Source organism: Ascaphus truei, assembly GCF_040206685.1.
Source record: "Ascaphus truei isolate aAscTru1 chromosome 6 unlocalized genomic scaffold, aAscTru1.hap1 SUPER_6_unloc_2, whole genome shotgun sequence".
Classification (NCBI taxonomy): domain Eukaryota; kingdom Metazoa; phylum Chordata; class Amphibia; order Anura; family Ascaphidae; genus Ascaphus; species Ascaphus truei.
Genome location: NW_027453834.1, coordinates 319,751 through 341,350, shown reverse-complemented (window position 1 = coordinate 341,350; position 21,600 = coordinate 319,751). Strand labels below are relative to the sequence as shown.

General features: G+C 46.9%; 1 protein-coding gene across 3 annotated transcripts in view; it reads right to left on the bottom strand.

Moving 5' to 3' along the window:
- APOC2 (apolipoprotein C2) overlaps nucleotides 1–21,600 on the bottom strand; it is a 45,840-nt gene that overhangs the window by 7,820 nt on the left and 16,420 nt on the right. For all 3 annotated transcript variants that reach the window (XM_075580618.1, XM_075580619.1, XM_075580620.1), the window contains exons 2-3: nucleotides 20,621–20,707; nucleotides 5,405–5,555 (exon numbers count right to left, since the gene is read on the bottom strand). In XM_075580618.1, coding sequence (XP_075436733.1) covers nucleotides 5,405–5,555; nucleotides 20,621–20,675 — 206 coding nt within the window. In that variant the 5' untranslated portion in view covers nucleotides 20,676–20,707. The remainder of the gene's footprint in view (nucleotides 1–5,404; nucleotides 5,556–20,620; nucleotides 20,708–21,600) is intronic.

Sequence of the window (21,600 nt, the reverse complement as noted above, 5' to 3'; positions counted from 1 at the left end):
ATAAGCCCAGGTATTTAAAACTAGTGACAGGTGTTAGGGTGGTGTTAGCGTTGGTTCTAATCAGGAGCTCAGTCACTGGAAGCTTTAAAAATTTAGTCTTGGTCCCAAATACCATTGTTACAGTCTTGTCAGTGTTTAAAAACAGTTTGTTTTGGGAAATCCAGTTTTCGAGTCTCAAAAAGTCAGACTGAAGTATGTGTTGAAGGTCAGAGAGACTATGACTGTGTGCATATAGGATTGTGTCATCTGCATACATGTGTATTGAGGCTTTGTTACAAGCTGTGGGAAGATCATTAATGAACACTGAGAAGAGTAGGGGCCCCAGAACAGAGCCTTGCGGGACACCACAGGTGATATCCAGGGGGTTGGAGTTAGAGCCTGAGATGGACACATGTTGGGATCTTCCTGATAGGTAGGACTGAAACCAGTTTAAAGCATGTTTCCCTATTCCAGAGCTCTGGAGTTTGTTAAGCAGAATAGCATGATCGACTGTGTCAAAAGCCTTTGCAAAATCTAGGAATACTGCACCAGTGAGTTGTCCCCGTTCCATTCCACACTGGATTTCATTGCAAACTTTTAGCAGGGTAGTTACGGTGGAGTGTTTGGGACGAAACCCAGACTGGAATTGGCTAGGGAAATTTGTCTTGGTATAGAAATCGCTTAATTGGGAGTGGACACATTTTTCCATTACTTTGGATAGAATTGGGAGAAGTGAGATTGGCCTGTAGTTTGAGACAGTGTTTTTGTCCCCACTTTTGAAGATTCGGACAAACTCTGGCAGTTTTCCAGGTCTTAGGGATATGGCCTGCAGACAGGATAGAGTTGACTATAGACGCAATTGGTTTGGCAATGGCTGGGGCACCAAGTCGTAGGAACCTAGATTGTAGTAAGTCGGGTCCACATTGGCTGCTTAGTTTTAGTTTGAGGAGCGCTTGTATAATCTCCTCTTCAGATACTGGACCAAATTGAAAATTGTGGGCAGTGTTGGGAGGGGGTGGGACTGTAGGGATACTCCCAGAATGAGATTCATGTTTGGGGTTTGTGCTGCGTTTCGCTAATAAGTTAGTGGCACACCCCACAAAGTAATCATTGAATGCATTTGCAATGTCAGTGGGGTTTGTCAGAGTAATATCCCCCTTAGTGATATTACTTGGTTGTTGATGGCTAGAAGGCTGGAATATATGGTTGATAACCTTCCAGAAGTTAGCTGGGTTTGATGTATTCTGGTGGAGATTGTCAGAGTAATATTGTGCTTTTGCATGCCTCGTTTACCTTGTGCACATGTTCTGCATGCATCTGTAGTGATTGAGATCCTTGGTAGTGCCAAGTGTGTGTGGCCGGGAACTTTATATTGTGTGTGTGGCCAGGACCTTTATACTGTGTGTTTAGCTGGGACCTTTATACGGTGTGTGTGGCCGGGACCTTTATATGGTGTGTGTGGCCAGGACCTTTATACTGTGTGTGTGGACGGGACCTTTATACTGTGTAAGTAGCCGGGACATTTATACGGTGTGTGTGGCCGGGAACTTTATATTGTGTGTGTGGCCGTGAACTTTATACTGTGTGTGTGGCCAGGACCTTTATATGGTGTGTGTGGCCAGGTCTGTATACTGTGTGTGTGGTCGGGAACTTTATACTGTGTGTGTGGCCGGGAACTTTATACTGTGTATGTGGCCAGGACCTTTATACTGTGTGTGTGGCCGGGACCTTTATACGGTGTGTGTGGCCGGGACATTTATACGGTGTGTATGGCCGGGAACTTTATACTGTGTGTGTGGCCGAGAACTTTATACTGTGTGTGTGGCCAGGACCTTTATACGGTGTGTGTGGCAGGGACCTTTATATGGTGTGTGTGGCCGGGACATTTATACGGTGTGTGTGGCCGGGAACTTTATACTGTTTGTGTGGCAGGGACCTTTATACTGTGTGTGTGGCCAGGACCTTTATACTGTGTGTGTGGCCGGGATCTTTATATTGTTTGTGTGGCAGGGACCTTTATACGGTGGGTGTGGCCGGGACCATTATACTGTGTGTGTGGCCGGGACCTTTATACTGTGTGTGTGGCCGGGAAATTTATACTGTGTGTTTGGCTGGGACATTTATACTGTGTGTGTGGCTGGGACCTTTATACTGTGTGTTTGGCTGGGACATTTATACGGTGTGTGTGGCCGGGACCTTTATACTGTGTGTGTGGCCGGGAACTTTATACGGTGTGTGTGGCCGGGACCTTTATACTGTGTGTGTGGCCAGGACCTTTATACTGTGTGTGTGGCTGGGAACTTTTTACTGTGTGTGTGGCCGGGACCTTTATACAGTGTGTGTGGCCGGGAACTTTATACTGTGTGTGGCAGGGACCTTTATACTGTGTGTGTGGCCGAGAACTTTATACTGTGTGTGAGGCCGGGAACTCTATACGGTGTGTGTGGCCGGGACCTTTATACTGTGTGTGTGGCCGGGACCTTTATACTGTGTGTGTGGCCGAGACCTTTATACTGATTGTGTGGCCGGGAAATTTATACGGTGTGTGTGGCCGGGAACTTTATACTGTTTGTGTGGCCGGGACCTTTATACTGTGTGTGTGGCTGGGAACTTTATACTGTTTGTGTGGCCGGGAACTTTATACTGTTTGTGTGGCCGGGACCTTTATACTGTGTGTGTGGCCGGGACCTTTATACTGTGTGTGTGGCCGGGACCTTTATATGGTGTGTGTGCCTGGGACATTTATATGGTGTGTGTGGCCGGGACCTTTATACTGTGTGTGTGGCCGGGACCTTTATACTGTGTGTGTGGCCGGGACCTTTATACGGTGTATGTGGCCAGGACCTTTATACTGTGTGTGTGGCCGGGACCTTTATACTGTGTGTGTGGCCGGGACCTTTATACGGTGTGTGTGGCCGGGACCTTGATACTGTGTAAGTAGCCGGGACCTTTATACTGTGTGTGTGGCCAAGACCTTTATACTGTGTGTGTGGCCAGGAACTTTATACTGTGTGTGTGGCCAGGACCTTTATACTGTGTGTGTGGCCTGGAACTTTATACTGTGTGTGTGGCAGGGACCTTTATACGGTGTGTGGCCGGGACCTTTATACTGTGTGTGTGGCCGGGACCTTGATACTGTGTGTGTGGCCGGGACCTTTATAGGGTGTGTGTGGCCGGGACCTTTATACTGTGTGTGTGGGGTGTGACTGGTACCTAAATACTGAGTTTGTGGATGATACTTTTATACTGTGCTCAGGACCGGGACCTTTATACGGTGTGTGTGTGGCCGGGACCTTGATACTGTGTAAGTAGCCGGGACCTTGATACTGTGTAAGTAGCCAGGACCTTTATACTGTGTGTGTGGCCAGGACCTTTATACTGTGTGTGTGGCCGGGAACTTTATACTGTGTGTGTGGCCGGGACCTTGATACTGTGTAAGTAGCCGGGACCTTTATACTGTGTGTGTGGCCAGGACCTTTATACTGTGTGTGTGGCCAGGACCTTTATACTGTTTGTGTGGCCAGGACTTTTATACTGTTTGTGTGGCAGGGACCTTTATACTGTTTGTGTGGCCAGGACCTTTATACTGTTTGTGTGGCAGGGACCTTTATACTGTGTGTGTGGCCGGGACCTTTATACTGTGTGTGTGGCTGGGACCTTTATACTGTGTGTGTGGCTGGGACCTTTATACTGTTTGTGTGGCAGGGACCTTTATACTGTGTGTATGGCCGGGACCTTTATACTGTGTGTGTGGCCGGGACATTTATACTGTTTGTGTGGCCGGGAACTTTATACTGTGTGTGGCCGGGAACTTTATACTGTGTGTGTGGCCAGGACCTTTATACTGTGTGTGTGGCCAGGACCTTTATACTGTGCGTGTGGCCAGGACCTTTATACTGTGTGTGTGGCCGGGACCTTTATACTGTGTGTGTGGGGTGTGACTGGTACCTAAATACTGAGTTTGTGGATGATACTTTTATACTGTGCTCAGGACCGGGACCTTGATAGTGTGTGGGGTGTCTGAAGCAAATATCACTATATTATGTGTGAGTGGGACCTTTAAACGGTGTGTCATACAGTATGTGTTGCTGGAACCTTTAAAGTGTTGTTTGGCATGTGAAGCCAAGGCCTTTATACTATGTAATGTGTGTAAATCCAGGACCTTTTTAATATGTGTATAACCAAGACTTTTATAAGGTGTGTAGTGCGTGTGAGGTTGCGATACGTATACTGTTTTGCGATGTGTGTGGCTGGGACCTTTATATTGTGACCATTATATTGTGTGTCGTGTATGTGTATCTGACTGGGGTCCTTATATTGTGTAGAAGGCCGGGACCATATACTGTGTGAAGCCGGGAACTTTATAGTGTGTAGTGTGTGTGTGTATGTAAGCCATGGACCTGTAAACTGTGGGGTGTGTGAGATAACGTCATACTGTGTGTACAAGGCTGGAAAAGTATATTATGTGTTAGGCTGGAGTGTGAATGAGACTGATACATGTACACGGTGTGTGAGGCTGGTATTCATATACTATGTGAGATGTGTGTGTGGCTGGTAAGCATTTGCTGTGCTATGTGTGTGGTGTGTGAGGTGTGTACTCATGCACTGTGTGTAATGTGTGTGTCGCTGGGACCCTTGAAGAGTGTATGGTGTGTAAAGCTGATACTCCTATACAGGCATACCCCGCATTAACGTACGCAATGGGACCGGAGCATGTATGTAAAGTGAAAATGTACTTAAAGTGAAGCACGACCTTTTCCCACTTATCAATGCATGAACTGTACTGCAATCGTCCTATACGTGCATAACTGATGTAAATAACACGTGTAACAGGCTCTATAGTCTCCCTGCTTGCGCACAGCTTCGGTACAGGTAGGGAGCCGGTGTTGCTGTTCAGGACGTGCTGACAGGCGCATGCGTAAGCTGCAATTTGCCTATTGGGCGATATGTCCTTACTCGCGAGTGTACTTAAAGTGAGTGTCCTTAAACCGGGGTATGCCTGTATTGTGTATGGTGTGTGCGTTTGGGTATGTGTGTGTGAGGCTGGTACTCAAACTATGTGCAATGTGTGTGGCTGGGACCTTTTGTAGAGTGTGTGGTTTGTGTGAGGCTGGTACTAATATAGTGTGTGGTGTGTGCGGGTCGTGTGTGTTGTGTGTGTCATGTGTGGTGTATGCAGCTGAGACCCTGGTAGAGTGTGAGGTTTATGTCAGACTGCATACGCAGGGCCCCATTGCTATATTGAAATGATGACACATAAACTGCCCTCCTGCCTCTTTGCCCTTTTCTCTCTGTTCTTATGTCTTTTTGTTCATTTGTGCTGTGTTTGGCATCCTGAAGATATGTCTCTTTTTTCCTGGGACCTTTGTCTTATCTTACATTCTGTCTGCACTGTTCTCATTCTGACCCTGTCTGATGCACTCACTTTATTTTCTCCTCCACGTCCGTAGTCTTTGCTCTCTCGATCAGCTCATGTGCTTTGGAGCTGACCTGATCCCAGGACGTTGCCATCAGGTTCTGGATCTGGGACAGATATGTGGGAGCCTCCCGTTTCTGTATCCGGTAACTCTCAGTAGCTGGGGGACAGAAAAAGCTCATGAGAAGAGCATGGAGGGGGAGAGACAGAGAGGATTAACAAAAGAGATAAGAAGAAGAATCCCCTGCCACGGGAGCCCAGGTACTTTTTACACCATTTATATATTACTGGGATCATTCATTAGGCAAAACGAGATGGTAAAAACAAATTGCGTTTATTTTGGTAAACCCACATACATGGCTGTGGGTGGCGTTATTTTCTATCGCCACCTCAGCCTCACGGTCCCGTCTTGTTTGTGGTGAGCACTTTGTTACACATTCTTACACATATCAGTTTCATGAGTGTGGGGTAAAGGGAACGTGGAAAGTGGAAAAGCAGGAGTCACTTTAACTTTTCATGTAAAGATACCTGGCCCCTGGCTTATAGTGCTTGGTAGCTGCCAGGGACTCACAGGACCTAAGAGCAAAAAGCGGGCTTAACCTTTACTAGGAAGCCTGGTTATCCTTGCCCCTGACACCTCCTCCCTTAAGACGAAGGCTCTGGGTTGACCACCTCATCTGGTGGTTCCCCAAGCCTGGAAGCTCTGGAGGTACGTTGGTCAGTGGGGATGTCCTGTCGGGAGAGTTCATCGGCATTCCCATGTTCACTGCCCTTATGCTGAATTATGAAATCAAATTCTTGCAAAACAAGACTCCAGCATAGCAGGTTGCCGTTCTCCCAAACACAATCTGTAGCCAACTCAGTGATGACCGTAAAAGCTCAACCATACAGGTAGGGCTGGAGCTTCTTGAGTGCCCACACAATTGCGAGGCACTCTTTTTCAATGGTGGCGTAAACCACTTCCTGAGGCAGCAGCTTGCGACTCATACGATCGGGTGTTCTCCCCCATCCTCGCCTACCTGGCTCAGTACAGAGCCGACACCATAGTCTGAGGTATCGATCTGTACCAGGAATCACTTGCTGTAATCGGGTGCTGTCAGGATGGGAGCACTACCCAGCAGATATCAAAGCCTTGAATGCCTCCTCGCAAGCGGGAGACCAGACAACCAGAACCGAGAGTTTCTTCAGGGTCAAGTCAGTCCGGGGTTTGGCCAGGATGCTGTACTGGGGGACAAACTTTCTGTAGTAGCCAGCGGTGCCTAAAAAAGCCATAACTTGCTTCTTTGTTTGGGCACTGGCCACTCGATAATTGCCTTTAGCTTAGCCGGCTCTGGCTTGAGATTCCCCCCCCCTACTCTATGCCCGAGGTACAGTACCTCTGCCATCTCGACCAGACACTTGGATGATTTAAGTGTCTGCCCTGCTTCTTTTATCCTCTTCAGCACATACATGTATTAAATGTGACTCCCAGGAATTACTAAACACTGCAATGTCATCCAGGTATACCCTTGCAAAGCTTTGCATGCCTTCCAGTAACCTATTGACCAGGTGTTGGAAGGTAGCCGGGGAATTCTTCATCCCAAATGGCATAAATAAAAATTCATATAAGCCACTCTGAGTGATGAAAGCTGACTTCTCCTGTGCCTCCTGGGTCCGAGTGATTTGCCAGTATCCCCTGGACAAATCCATGGTAGTCAGATACCTTGCCCCTGCAAGCTCCTCTAATAGCTCGTCCATGCGGGCATGGGTTAGGCGTACAAAACCATCTGAGCATTGAGCTGCCGGTAGTCCACACAGAACCGAGGGGTCCCATCATCCTTAGGTACTAGGACTACCGGGGAAGCCCAAGGACTCTGAGACAGAACAATTACCCATAAGGCCAGCATCTTCTCTACGCTACTGTTCACCTCTGTTGATACCCGGTAGGCATGCTTACGCAGGGGTCTCTGATCCCCGGTGTGGACCGGTGATCATTAATATGGGTCCTGCATATGGGTCCTGCCTGGCTTGTCCGTGAACAGAACCTTACATAGTTACATAGTAGATGAGGTTGAAAAAAGACGTACGTCCATCAAGTTCAACCTTGGCTAAATTTAGACACAGATACTTTATCCTATATCTATACTTACTTATTGATCCAGAGGAAGGCAAACAGAAAACCCCAGAATCATATCATCCAATGATATCTCACAAGGGGAAAATAAATTCCTTCCTGACTCCAAGAATTGGCAATCAGATTAATCCCTGGATCAATATCCTTCCCATGTATACGTATTTGGTATATCCCTGTATACCTTTCCCATCTAAAAAGATGTCCAACCTTTTTTTGAACAAATCTATTGTATCTGCCATCACAGTCTCCATGGGTAATGAATCCCACATTGTAACTGCCCTCACTGTAAAGAACCCTTTTCTTGTTGCTGGTGAAATCTCCTTTCCTCCAACCGTAAGGAATGGCCCCATGTCCATTGTACTGCCCGTGGGATGAATAGTTATTTTGAAAGCTCCTTGTTCTGTCCCCGAATATATTTGTATATAGTTATCATATCCCCTCTTAGACGCCTCTTTTCTAATGTAAATAAATCTAATTTAGCTAGCCTCTCATCATAAGTTAGATTGTCCATCCCCTTTATTAATGTGGTGGCTCTTCTCTTCACTCTCTCTAGTTCCATAAAGTATTTTCTTAGGATTGGTGCCCAAAATTGTACTCCATATTCAAGGTGTGGTCTTACTAATGCTTTGTAAAGGGGCATAATTATGTTTACTTCCCTTCCATCCATTGCCCGCTTGATGCAAGATAAGATCTTATTTGCCTTTGCAGCTACTGCATGACTTTGGGCACTATTGCTAAGCCTGCTGTCTACAAGCACTCCTAAATCCTTCTCCATCAAGGATTCCCCCAATGTATCCCCATTTCATTTGTAAGTCGCCTGTTTATTCTTTATCCTAATGCATAACCTTACATATATCTGTATTAAACCTCATCTCCCATTTACCTGCCCACATTTCCAGTCGATACAAGTCCTTCTGAAGAGAAATTAAATCCTGCTCTGATTTTATTACCTTACACAATTAAGTATCATCAGCAAAGATGGAGACTTTGCTCTTGATGCCAAAGTCAAGGTCATTAATAATCAAGTTAAAAAGAAGGGGTCTCAGTACTGATCCCTGAGGTACTCCACTCACGACTTAAGCCCAACCTGAAAAAGTTCCATTTATGACAACCCTCTGTTGTCTGTCCTTTAACCAGTTTTCAAGCCAGGTGCATATATTGTTACTGAGTCCAATTTTCTTTATTTTGTACACCAACCTCTTGTGTGAAACTGTATCAAAAGCCTTTGCAAAATCTAAGTAGACCACATCAACTGCATTACCTTGGTCTAAATTCCTACTTACCTCCTCAAAGAAACAAATAAGGTTAGTTTGGCAAGATCTATCCTTCATAAATCCATGCTGACTATTACTAATAATTTTGTTTCCATTAGGTATTCCTGAATATTATCCCGTATTAAACCTTCAAGTAGTATCCCTACTATTGAAGTCAGGCTTACAGGTCTGTAGTTTCCCGGTTGTGGTCTAGCTCCCTTTTTAAATATAGGCACCACATCTGCTTTACGCCAATCTTGTGGTACTGAGCCTGTGGAAATTGAGTCCTTTACTATTAAATATAATGGTTTTGCTATTACTGAGCTTAACTCCTTGAGAACTCCTGGATGTATGCCATCAAGGCCAGGTGCCTTATTTACTTTCATTTTGTCAAGTCGCTTATGAACTTCTTCCTCAGTTAACCAATTGTTCATTAATATGGAGGTTGTGGCTTCCTCCTGTGGCACTACTATTAAACTTGATTCTTCCCTGGTAAACACAGAGGCAAAGAATTTGTTTAATACCTCTGCTTTTTCCTTATCTCCAATAATCTGCCTTCCCATCTCAAACTGAAAGGGTCCTATATTTTCTTTTCTCATGTTTTTGTTATTAAGGTACTTAAAGAACTTTTTAGGGTTGACCTTACATTCTATTGCAATCCTTTTTTCATTGTCCATTTTTGCTAATTTGATTGCCCTTTTGCAATTTTTATTACATTCCTTATAATTCTGATACGATGTGTCTGTCCCTTCTGACTTAAAGAATCTAAATGCCTTCCTCTTCTTGTCCATTTCCTCCCCTACCTGTTTATTTAGCCACATTGGTTTTGACTTATTTCTTTTATAATTATTACCCAAGGATATACACTGATAAGTGTGCTTTTCTAACAATGTTTTAAAGACTGCCCATTTATCTTCTACATTTTTCCCTGCAAAACCATCATCCCAGTGTATTACTTGTAGATTAGACCTCAGTTTATTAAAATCTGCCTTTCTAAAGTTTAAGGTCTTTGTTCAACCCAAGTAATCTGCTTTTTGATCATTTATTTCAAATGAGACCATGTTATGATCACTGTTACCCATATGTTCCAGGACTTGAATATTTGTTATTACTTCTACATTGTTTGATAAGACCAAATCCAGAACTGCCCCTCTCCTGGTTGGTTCCTCGATAATTTGGGTCATATAATTGTCTTTAAGCACCCCCAGAAATCTGTTTCCTTTTGTTGTAACGCTAACCTCATTGCCCCAGTCTATGTCTGGATAATTAAAATCCCCCATTATGCAAACATGACCCAGTTTTGATGCCTTCTCCATTTGCAAAAGTATTTTAGCTTCCTCAATCTCACAGATATTTGGTGGTTTATAGCATATTCCCACAAACATTTTCTCTATACTTTTACCTCCACTGCTAATTTCTATCCACAAGGTCTCTACATTTTCATCATTCCCTTCATAGACATTATCCCTTATAATAGGTCACCTTGTACTGTTCTAACATAGCTCGTGCCGGCACCCCTTGGAGTGCCTCGAGCTGGGGACCTATCTCTACCTGCTCTACAGTGCCCCTCTTCTTAGACTCCCCTAGGCCATCGGGCAGAGCTTGGCTCGCCGGGTCCCCCATCGGTGGGCTACAGATTGCCAGCACTGATGGCTTAATTGCAAAATATGCTTTTAACATATTAATATGGTAGGTTCTATGTCTACCTGTCTCCTCATCTAATTGTACAACATTGTTGCCCTAGTTCATCTGCCGGAGTACCATATATGGGCCAGCCCAGACAGCCATGAGTTTGTTCTGCCGAATTGGCTTCAGAACAAGCACTTGCTGCCTAGGAATGAACTCTCTGCTACAGGCATTTTTGTCATACCAATGCTTCTGCTTGGTCTGAGCATCCTTCAGGTTAGCCTGTGCTAACCCCATGAGCATCTCTTACCAGTCCCTGAGCTCTACTACATACTATCATGCATCAGTATCAGTAGTCTCCCCTTCCCATCCCTCACGGAATAGGTCAAGCGGTCCACAGACCCTGCGACCATATAAAAGCTCACAAGGTGAGAACCCGGTAGATTCTTGCAGTACCTTATGGTATGCAAACAGCAAGTGCTCTAAGTGAATCTCCAGTCTTTCTGTTCAGCTTCTACAAAGGCTCGCAGTATCTGCTTCAGGGTCCCATTGAACCGCTCACACAGTCCGTTTGTCTGGGGGTGATAAGGGGCAGGACGGAGGGCTGTCACCCTGCACGTAGCCCAGAGACACTGGAGCAATTCAGACATGAATTGCGCCCCTTGATCAATTATTATCTCACTACGGAACCCTACTCTAGTAAAAATCACAATCAAAGCTTCAGCCACCTTTCTAGCCTCAATGGATGAAAGTGCCAGTAGCGCTTCCCTTCCAGCTAGGAACCAGGAGAGGTCCCACTATGTCGACTGCTACCCTCTGGAAAGGCTCACCAATCACGGGGAGTGGCTTCAGTTGGACCTTACATGATCGCCCAACTTTCTTATTCAATGGCAGGCATCATAGGAGTAGAAAAAATCTGTCACTGCCGTAGATGCCCCATGCCAGTAAAAACGCTACAATAGCCGGGTTCTGGTGCGGGTGAACCCGATGTCCTGCTATAAGGATGGAGTGGGCTACCTGCAACAACTGCTGCCTATACTCCCTGGGTTCTACTATATGTCTCCTACCTGTCCATACTCTGTGTGGAGCATCAGGGTCATGCTCTCTGTAAAGGAGCCCACGGTGCCAAAGATACCGACCCACACTCACAGGCAGACTCGGATGGCTGAAGTCTCATGACCTCTAAGCCTGGATCGGACAGCACAGCTTCTCAGAACCGTGCACCTAATTCCGGCCACTCATTCTTAGTCACTAAGTCAGGGGATGGGGAAACAGGTATGCTGGCAGGGATGTCAGGACACAGTGTCGACTCGGTCTGGCTTACCTGCCTGGTCTCCATGGAGACCTCAGGTTTCTTTGGTCCCAAATTCCAGGGAACGGTGATTTCCTCAGTGGTCAGAGGTACCAAGGTTCCCCTGCCTGGGCAAGTACCTGACTTTGGCTCTGAGTGACCGCAGCCACATGAGCCTCTTCAATCGCAAAAGAACAGATGAGGTGTCCTAGGTCGTTACCGAGTAGCACCTCGGTATCCAACCCTTGCAAGACACCCACATCTCCCACTCCTCGACCGGCACCTCAGTCAAGGAACACACTGGTGACCTGGATTGACCTAGGTCCCCCGTCTGTCATATGGACCTGCATCCCCGGTCCAGAGAGCAGATCCCCTGGGTTAACGATATCAGGTCGCACCAAGGTAATTGTAGCACCGGAGTCAATCAGGCCGGCTTCCCGCCGATCTTCGGTCTCACAGAATGCAAATGCTTCCTCCGGACATCGTTGATCTGCAGTCCGACTGCTGCAACTTGATGCCCATCTGTTTCCTTCACTGTACTGGCTGTAGATAGTGTAGGGACCGCCGCCTGGGTCCTCAACTGTACCTGCTGCATGGCAGTTGCTGCTCCTCTGTGGGTACCAGTCCCACATAGGCAACCACCTTTTCCACTTTGGTACGTTGCCCTGGAGGGGGGTTGCTGGAATGATACAGATCGGGACAATCTGGCTTCAGATGCCTGGTCCGATGCCACTGGTACTGTAGCACCTCCGCTCATTTACAAACTGAGTGAATTTGGCTGCATTTACTCCGGTCGGAGGATTGGGTTACCAGACAGGCGTAGGGTGGGCAACCTCTGCGGTTTTAGGTGCCCAAGTCAGGGCGACCCCGGCAGGAGTGGGATTTGTGACAAGCTCAGCCGCCATCCTGGCAGCTTCAATGTAGGTCTTGGGCTAATGATCCAGACCCAGTCTCTGACCTCCGGCAGACACTTCTTCAAAAACTGCTTCCGGAATATGATGTCCAGCAGTCCCCAGTATTTGGTGGCATTGCACCCATCGATCCACCGGGTACCGTGCTGGGCTAGCCAGGCTACGAACTCCAATAGAAAAAATATTAAGGTGCTATTCTTTAAATTACAAGTGTAAAACAATACTCTAATAAGTAGATATTCTGCAGCCTAAGCCAATAAGGGGAATCTCAACCCCCTAACAATGTGCTCGAGAAAAGGGAGAACACCTGGGAACTGAGGATTATATTGATGCTCTAATGGTATACCAAGTTTCCTAAAGGAATTGAATATGCAGTTTAAAACTAATACAATTTATTAAACAAATGTATACAATAAGTACAATTGAGTAACTCCTAACCAGGAGTCTTATACACAATGGTTGATTTTCCAAATGTCCTGCTCCTCAACGGATTTATATTGAAATAATACTAGGCACTATGACCCAATTATACAAAACTTCTTGACATATGTAGCCCTGGCTGGTTTTGGGCTATCAGTCTGCTCTCCTCCTGGCAGTAATCCCTGGTAAGGGCAGGTTTTCCAGGAGTAATCATGGTGAGTCACAGAGAAAATTGGTGAAATCAGGCCTAGTGTCCAATCAGGGGCAAGGTGCCGGTTCCTACTGAATCTGTACTTATGGGGTTGTATTTCCTAAAGTTAGGAGTTGGTCTCTACCTTTGATAGAGACAGGTTCTCACACAGAAGTGCTGATTGGCTGTGCACTTACTGCCTTCTCCACTTAGGGAGTTAGAAGTGAGAACATTCCTCTGGCTACACATATAATCCCCTTTTGTTGAAGGAAGTTTTTTTACAAACTTTATGGAATATAATTACCCACTAAATTAATTTTATGTTGCAGCCTAGAGTTTTTGTGAGTATTTGTATTATTCTTGAAGATGTTACAGCCGCGGCCCCTTTTATTGTAACACTTCACCGATATTTTCCGGTGACTTTTTCCGAATGCCACGCGCTTCGCCGCATTCGTGCCGTATTCATGTCGCAATCATGCTGGCGTCACCCGCGCTTGATCTGTTTAATGAGAATGTTTCGGATTTAATTGGTTGCAATTCTTCGCGTATCCGCCAGGTGGCAGATATTCATGAATTGTAATGCGCATGCGCTTCAGTAATGTGTCGACTTGCAGTTGTTTAAAAAATACCACAGTGGTCCTTTGTGAAGTGACCTTGGTACTGAAGAAGTTGTACAACATTGTATCTATTTAGACGTTTCATATTAAAAACTAAATGCAAAGTGTCCGGTGTTCTATTCCATTGTCCAGAGAGGTCCAGAGATGAGTACACCACCGCAGTCCGTGTTCAAAAAACCCAACATAACGTACGCTTATTTAATATGGTCAGCAATTAGTTCAGCAGATGATAAGATGGCCACAGTTGGTAACATTTATCAATATTTTATCGAAAATTATGACTTTTACAAATTTTCACCAGATGCTCATGGGTGGAAGTGTGTGATAAGGAAAAAGTTATGTATCGATCCACGTTTTTTTCGTATTGCTCCTGCACCCGGAGTTACAGGAGGAGGGTATTGGTGTGTTGCCCCTGAATTTTCCAGTATCTTTGATCATGGAGAGTTCAAAAGGCGAAAGATCATGGTAAAACCAACTAAGAATCGTCAGTCCCAGGTAAGCAATGCGCCTGTGCCAGCACCGGGTTCCAATAACGGTACGACCGTCTGTGAAAACCTGCTGACCGGAAACCCTTGCTATCAGCCCCCGCCTGGATACCTGCAGCCTGAGCAGGATTTCACGTACAGATACCAGCGAGCTTGCATGTACCAAAGCGATTTCCAGCTTCATCAGCTGTCAAATACAGGTGTTGCAGGCCCATTGTCACCTGTCAACTACGTGTATAATTAAGACTACGGGACTGGCAGTGGCTTGGCACCAACTGAATGGCAAAGTCTATGGTGGGTACAGCTGCCGTACTCTATGTAATTATTTTTTTACCATATCAATATCAATGCACAGTAAACGATTCTCCTGAAATCAATCGCTTTGCTTATGGTTATTTAGCTCTTGTAGTCACAATTCGCCAAAATGTAGTCCAGCAATATCATTGGATGAGCAGCTTCTACAGTTAGGCACATTCACATTGGAACCTTGTTGAAACGCATACAGTATGCGTCTCATCAAATCTAGGTGCATGCGTGTACTGTATGTGAACAAGAGATGCCCATGAGAAAATAATTGTTGGGACTGACCGAGGGGACTGACTGTGGGAACTTCTTTAGGGGACTGACTAGTTTGAACTAACCATTACAGTATTTACAGTATTTATTTTTCTTCCTCAGAAAGGAAACTTTGTCATCAATCTGAGAACGGCAAAATGGAGGGATTTCGATGGATAATATCGCTTTTTGTAACGATGCTTGCACACTGCTGAATCTGAATCAGTGCCATTTTTATTGATTAGGATAGAATAACTGAGCTTTATTACATACTTTTTTACATACTGTACTGTATAATAAACCCCAAAAATAAAAAGTATGCATTTATTCTGTACATGTATTACTGTACATATTACTGTACAGTATGTGTGTTCTACTGTAATAATAATATAAATACCGATAATGCGTTTTAATACTGTTTTGAAAACGAATGGTTTTCGAGAGGTGTAGATAAGAAGTTGAAATCCTTTAGCCTTGTGTGTGTCTGCAGGGGGGAGGCTGGTAAAGCTGCATGAAGGATTAGCTGTACTGTACTGTAGTTCAAAGATATATTTTCAACAGGTCATCATAATGTTTTGATCCCCACACCCCCAAATCAATAAAAATCACATAAAGCATGTGAATGACCAGTGTCACATTAAAAAGCTACAGTACCGATAAAATATCAGAATAACAAGAATTTTTATGCAGGCACACATCTGGAAACGAAACATAAACAAAAAAAAAAGGAAATATTTATTTTTTCCAGACTTGAACTTCCACATGATTGTGAAGTTATACATGCATGCGCATTAATCATTAACTAGGTCCCTTCCCAAAGAGGATTACATGCAGGCGCTGAAATGTGACACAAGGCTCTGTACGTTATACACGCAGGAATGTGATGACAGGTTCGGGATGATTGAAGCCAGAAAGCCATCTGGCTGGGAGATGTGTACTGAACTGTAGATAAGAATTTGAAATAATACTTTAGCCGTGTGTGTGCGGGGGCGAGAGGGAGTGCGCTGTATGCGCTGAAATGTGATACTGTAACACGCCTATGCGTTTCAATAATGTTCAAATGAGCCATACAGTACTGTACGGTACACGCATAATATAAAAAGAGTATGAAAACAAGTAAAAGTACTGATTACTAAATACTGTGTAGCCAGGTCACCTTTTTCTCCCCTCGACCCCCCAGGGAGCCTCCGTGGCCACGGACGCTGTTGGGTACTGCCAGAGGCCAGCGGCAGACCCGACGGCCATTCCGGAGGGTGGGGGCCGAAGAGGGAGCTCGCCGGAGTGCAGGAGATCTCCGGCGACTCTTGAATAGGGCGCCGCCATGTTGCGCCGGGTCGCGCATGCGCAGTGAGTCCCCGGCGGCCCGAGATAGTTGCGCAGGTGCAGAAGATCGCGCGAGGGCAGGGTACAGTTGCGTGAGGGCAGGGAAGGCGCAGGAGAGTCGCGTGAGAGCAGGGATAGCTAGTGAGAGGTTGTGGCGGCCATTAGGGGTTAGTGCAGGCACAGGAAAGGAGCGCACGTGGCCCCAATGTTATTGTAAGTGCCCCGGGACTACAATTCCCATAGTGCCTAGCGAGGGAGGCACCAGGTGCCTCATAGGAGCCAATAGGGCTGCAGGACTGTCCTGGATAGATTGGATACATTTCGCGGGCAGAGAGCTGCGTGAGTCAGTCAGAGACCGGAGCAGCCCAGGGAAGGAGGTAGGGTACAGGAGTCAGAGACTCCCTGTACTAGGCCAGTACCCCCAGGGCCCGAGATAGCTCAGCTCCCCAGTAAGGTGAGTGTTGCCAGGGGCAGCCCTCAGGTTAGGGACCCTGCCACTTACATTAGTGGGAGCTGGGAAAGGAAGGTTACAGAGAGTTGGAGTCAGGGAGCTGTAGGGAAGGGAGGGTGCGGGGAGCGAGTGCAGCTCCTGCCCCACATAGGTACCCACACCCCAGGTAGGCTCCAACTCCCCACTAGTTGGGTGGGTAAGTGCTTAGGGAGGCCCAAGATAGGGACACTGCCCTTAGCATAGAGTGCTGCACTGTCAGAGTCACAGCGGGCATTGCTGTGAGGTCTGACAGGCAGGCACCTTGTTTAGCAGCACGTTGGCTGTTAGAGTTAGTGAGGCTTAGGGATGTGGGTAGTTAGGGGAGTGGGACAGGTCCTGACCTTTTAGGCCCATAGGAGTATCCCAAGCCATCACAGGTTGCTGTATTATAGGGACGGCCTATAGTGCAGCACGTGCCCCTTATATAGGTAGGGACACAGAGAAGTATCGCTGTTCCCGTGAGGCGGTTGGACCCACGTTGGGGTCCACATAGACTGTTCCGGAGTGGGACCGCTCTAGCGGTCCACGTACAAGGAGTGCAGTGGAGGATCAGAAGGAGGCATCGCCCGACTGATCCTTTGAGAAGCTTGTTGCTGACCCGAGCACCGGAGTGCTCGGCAGGTATTATACCAACACATGTGCACCAACAGGCCTAGAGGTTCTTAGTGACTGCGCAGTCACCCATTGACTATCTCTGTAGGAGTACGGGACATTGGGTGGGGTTCTTGGGACACTGGGTGGGATCACCTGGTGTCGGGGAATCGTCCTGCGAGACGTCACTGTTAGTGTCTCCTTGTGAGAGAGACACAGGTTAGTAATAATAATCTTATATTATATTATATATAGTTATATAATCACTGTGTGTGTGGTTTCTGATTGGATTCCTATGTAGGGTCATTCTACACTTCCCTAGAATCCTACATAGGTGGAGTAGCTGAAAGAAGATCCGTTCCAGAGGATTCACCCCAGGCTCTCATTAGCGGAGGCTCAGACCTCCTGTGAGTCTGCAGGTATACGCACCACACCGGTAACACCACATGTTCTACTCACCCACACTATATATGAGATTGGGTGGGGTGGAATACCCGTTACAACTGTAATACAGTACATACAGTACTGTATACAAATGTGATAATTTTATATTCGAAGAAGACGCGACGCTATATTTTTGTAATACTGTATACTGTAAATCCTCCATTTTACAAATACTGCGCGCGCACACACAGACATAATGCATTAGACATGCATTAGACTTATTAGACTTTTAAGACAACAGCTCGCAAACGCCCACCAGTGTTTTTAGACGGTATTACAGTATAGCAGAAAGCGCTAAAAATCCGAGCGCTAAAATACTGCAAACCGCTCCGGAAAAAAAGAAAATATACCGCATCTGGCTGCGGTTATCAGAGCGCCGCGGATCCGGCCGCATTAGGATAAAGTCGGCTGCAGCTGTATACAATTTGTTGTGAGTACAGGAGTTGTTTCACTCAGAGGTATATAGATATTATATTTATACTGTTTGACTTGATCTTTATGTAACGGTTTTGTGAACCGGCCTGACCCACCCAATCTCACATTGGCCCCTGTGGTCTAACCAGTCCCCGTTACAGTGTGATAGTGTCTGGTGGTGCACCTGTTGGCAACAGGACTCCTGAGTCTCCCGCATGATGGTGTGTGGGGAGAACCCGTCCAGACAGGCAGCTGAGGTAGTGTGCAGAGTCCTACCTAGTTCCAGTGCAGCGCCTCCACCTCATCAGGGACCCTTCGGTCACTTGGGGATGGTCCTGGCGAGGAACTCCTCTGTGGTGCTCCTCTCTGTACAATCACTCCACACATGTACACGAGAGGGTTTGTAATTAAGAGCATCTTTATTGCTTGAGGTGGGCTAGCTGCCCCTCGCAGTAGTTTCTCTAGCCACTCATAATCATTCAGTGCTTCCCTTTGAAAGGTGTAATTCTCCTTAAATAGGGTTCCCTATCCCAGCCGGGATGTCTTTACCCTGTGCCAGGTCCCTGGACACAGTCTTCTTATTCAGCTACTATAACATAACTCTTACTCCTCTCAGAACTCTGGCAGAACTACTCAGAACTAACTCTTAGACACAGTGCTGTGCCTTATGTATACTCTGGAAACTGACACACCTCTGACATCACTAACCATGGAGTCAGAGCCTGTGACCACTCCCATCCATACACAGGGCACCTCACCAGGGTGTGAGGGCAAACCTCCATAATTACTGCTGGCATGCCCACAACTTACCAGGCCTTACTGTCAGCAGGAGAGATGACTGTAGCCATTTTACATGACCGCTACATTCTCCCCCTGGTGAATCCCATCGTTCTCGCTGGGACCTAAATTTGCATACCTTCTTCCAGGAAGCACTGTAACACAACACAACAGTGTGGAAGTGTGTCACTCAGAGCGTGACTTACAGTACAGTGTGGAGGTGTGTCACTCAGAGCGTGACTTACAGTACAGTGTGGAGGTGTCACTCAGAGTGTGACTTACAGTACAGTGTGGAGGTGTGTCACTCAGAGTGTGACTTACAGTACAGTGTGGAGGTGTGTCACTCAGAGTGTGACTTACAGTACAGTGTGGGGGTGCGTCATTCAGAGTGTGACTTACAGTACAGTGTGGGGGTGCTTCACTCACAAAGTGTGACTTACAGTACAGTGTGTGGGTGTGTCACTCAGAATGTGACTTACAGTACAGTGTGGAGGTGCATCACTCAGAGTGTGACTTACAGTACAGTGTGGGGGGGTGTCACTCAGAGTGTGACTTACAGTACAGTGTGGGGTGCATCACTCAGAGTGTGACTTACAGTACAGTGTGGAGGTGCGTCACTCAGAGTGTGACTTACAGTACAGTGTGGGGGGGTGTCACTCAGAGTGTGACTTACAGTACAGTGTAGAGGTGTGTCACTCAGAGTGTGACTTACAGTACAGTGTGGGGGTGCGTCATTCAGAGTGTGACTTACAGTACAGTGTGGGGGGGGTGTCATTCAGAGTGTGACTTACAGTACAGTGTGGAAGTGTGTCACTCAGAGCGTGACTTACAGTACAGTGTGGAGGTGTCACTCAGAGCGTGACTTACAGTACAGTGTGGGGTGCATCACTCAGAGTGTGACTTACAGTACAGTGTGGGGGGGTGTCACTCAGAGCGTGATTTACAGTACAGTGTGGAGGTGTGTCACTCAGAGTGTGACTTACAGTACAGTGTGGAGGTGTCACTCAAAGCGTAACTTACAGTACAGTGTGGGGGGGTGTCACTCAGAGTGTGACTTACAGTACAGTGTGGGGGGGTGTCACTCAGAGTGTGACTTACAGTACAGTGTGGCGTGCATCACTCAGAGTGTGACTTACAGTACAGTGTGGGGGGGTGTCACTCAGAGTGTGACTTACAGTACAGTGTGGGTGGTGTCACTCAGAGTGTGACTTACAGTACAGTGTGGAGGTGCGTCACTCAGAGTGTGACTTACAGTACAGTGTGGGGGGGCGTCACTCAGAGTGTGACTTACAGTACAGTGTGGGGGGTGTCACTCAGATGGTGACTTACAGTACAGTGTGGGTGGTGTCACTCAGAGTGTGACTTACAGTACAGTGTGGAGGTGCGTCACTCAGAGTGTGACTTACAGTACAGTGTGGAGGTGCGTCACTCAGAGTGTGACTTACAGTACAGTGTGGGGGGTGTCACTCAGAGTGTGACTTACAGTACAGTGTGGGTGGTGTCACTCAGAGCGTGACTTACAGTACAGTGTGGAGGTGCATCACTCAGAGTGTGACTTACAGTACAGTGTGGGGGGTGTAACTCAGAGTGTGACTTACAGTACAGTGTGGGGGGGTGTCACTCAGAGTGTGACTTACAATACAGTGTGGGGGGTGTCACTCAGAGTGTGACGTTTGACTCATTTCCACTGATGTTTCTCATGGCGGGTGTAGGGGTTGCACTGACCTGTGCCCAGGAACAGGAGAAGCAGAGACACAGCAAGGACGTGTGTACGATTCATTGTCTGATCTGGTTATTCCACCAAAGGAGCCGCTGGAAAGTGACATTAAAAGGATAATGTCTGAGATGGATCCTGTGAGCTCACACACATGCTGCGGTTACTCTGCTCACACACATGCTGCGGTTACTCTGCTCACACACATGCTGCGGTTACTCTGCTCACACACATGCTGCGGTTACTCTGCTCACACACATGCTGCGGTTACTCTGCTCACATACATGCTGCGGTTACTCTGCTCACACACATGCTGCGGTTACTCTGCTCACACACATGCTGCGGTTACTCTGCTCACACACATGCTGCGGTTACTCTGCTCACATACATGCTGCGGTTACTCTGCTCACACACATGCTGCGGTTACTCTGCTCACACGCAGCATACTGAGGTTACTCTGCTCACACACATGCTGCGGTTACTCTGCTCACACGCAGCATACTGAGGTTACTCTGCTCACACACATGCTGCGGTTACTCTGCTTACACACATGCTGTGGTTACTCTGCTCACACGCAGCATATTGGGGTTATTCTGCTCACACGCAGCATATTGGGGTTACTCTGCTCACACGCAGCATATTGGGGTTACTCTGCTCACACACATACAGGGGTTACTCTGCTCACACACATGCTGCGGTTACTCTGCTCACACGCAGCATACTGCGGTTACTCTGCTCACACGCAGCATACTGAGGTTACTCTGCTCACACGCAGCATATTGGGGTTACTCTGCTCACACACATACAGGGGTTACTCTGCTCACACACATGCTGCGGTTACTCTGCTCACACGCAGCATACTGCGGTTACTCTGCTCACACACATGCTGCGGTTACTCTGCTCACACGCAGCATACTGCGGTTACTGTGCTCACACGCAGCATACTGCGGTTACTCTGTGCTCACACGCAGCATACTGAGGTTACTCTGCT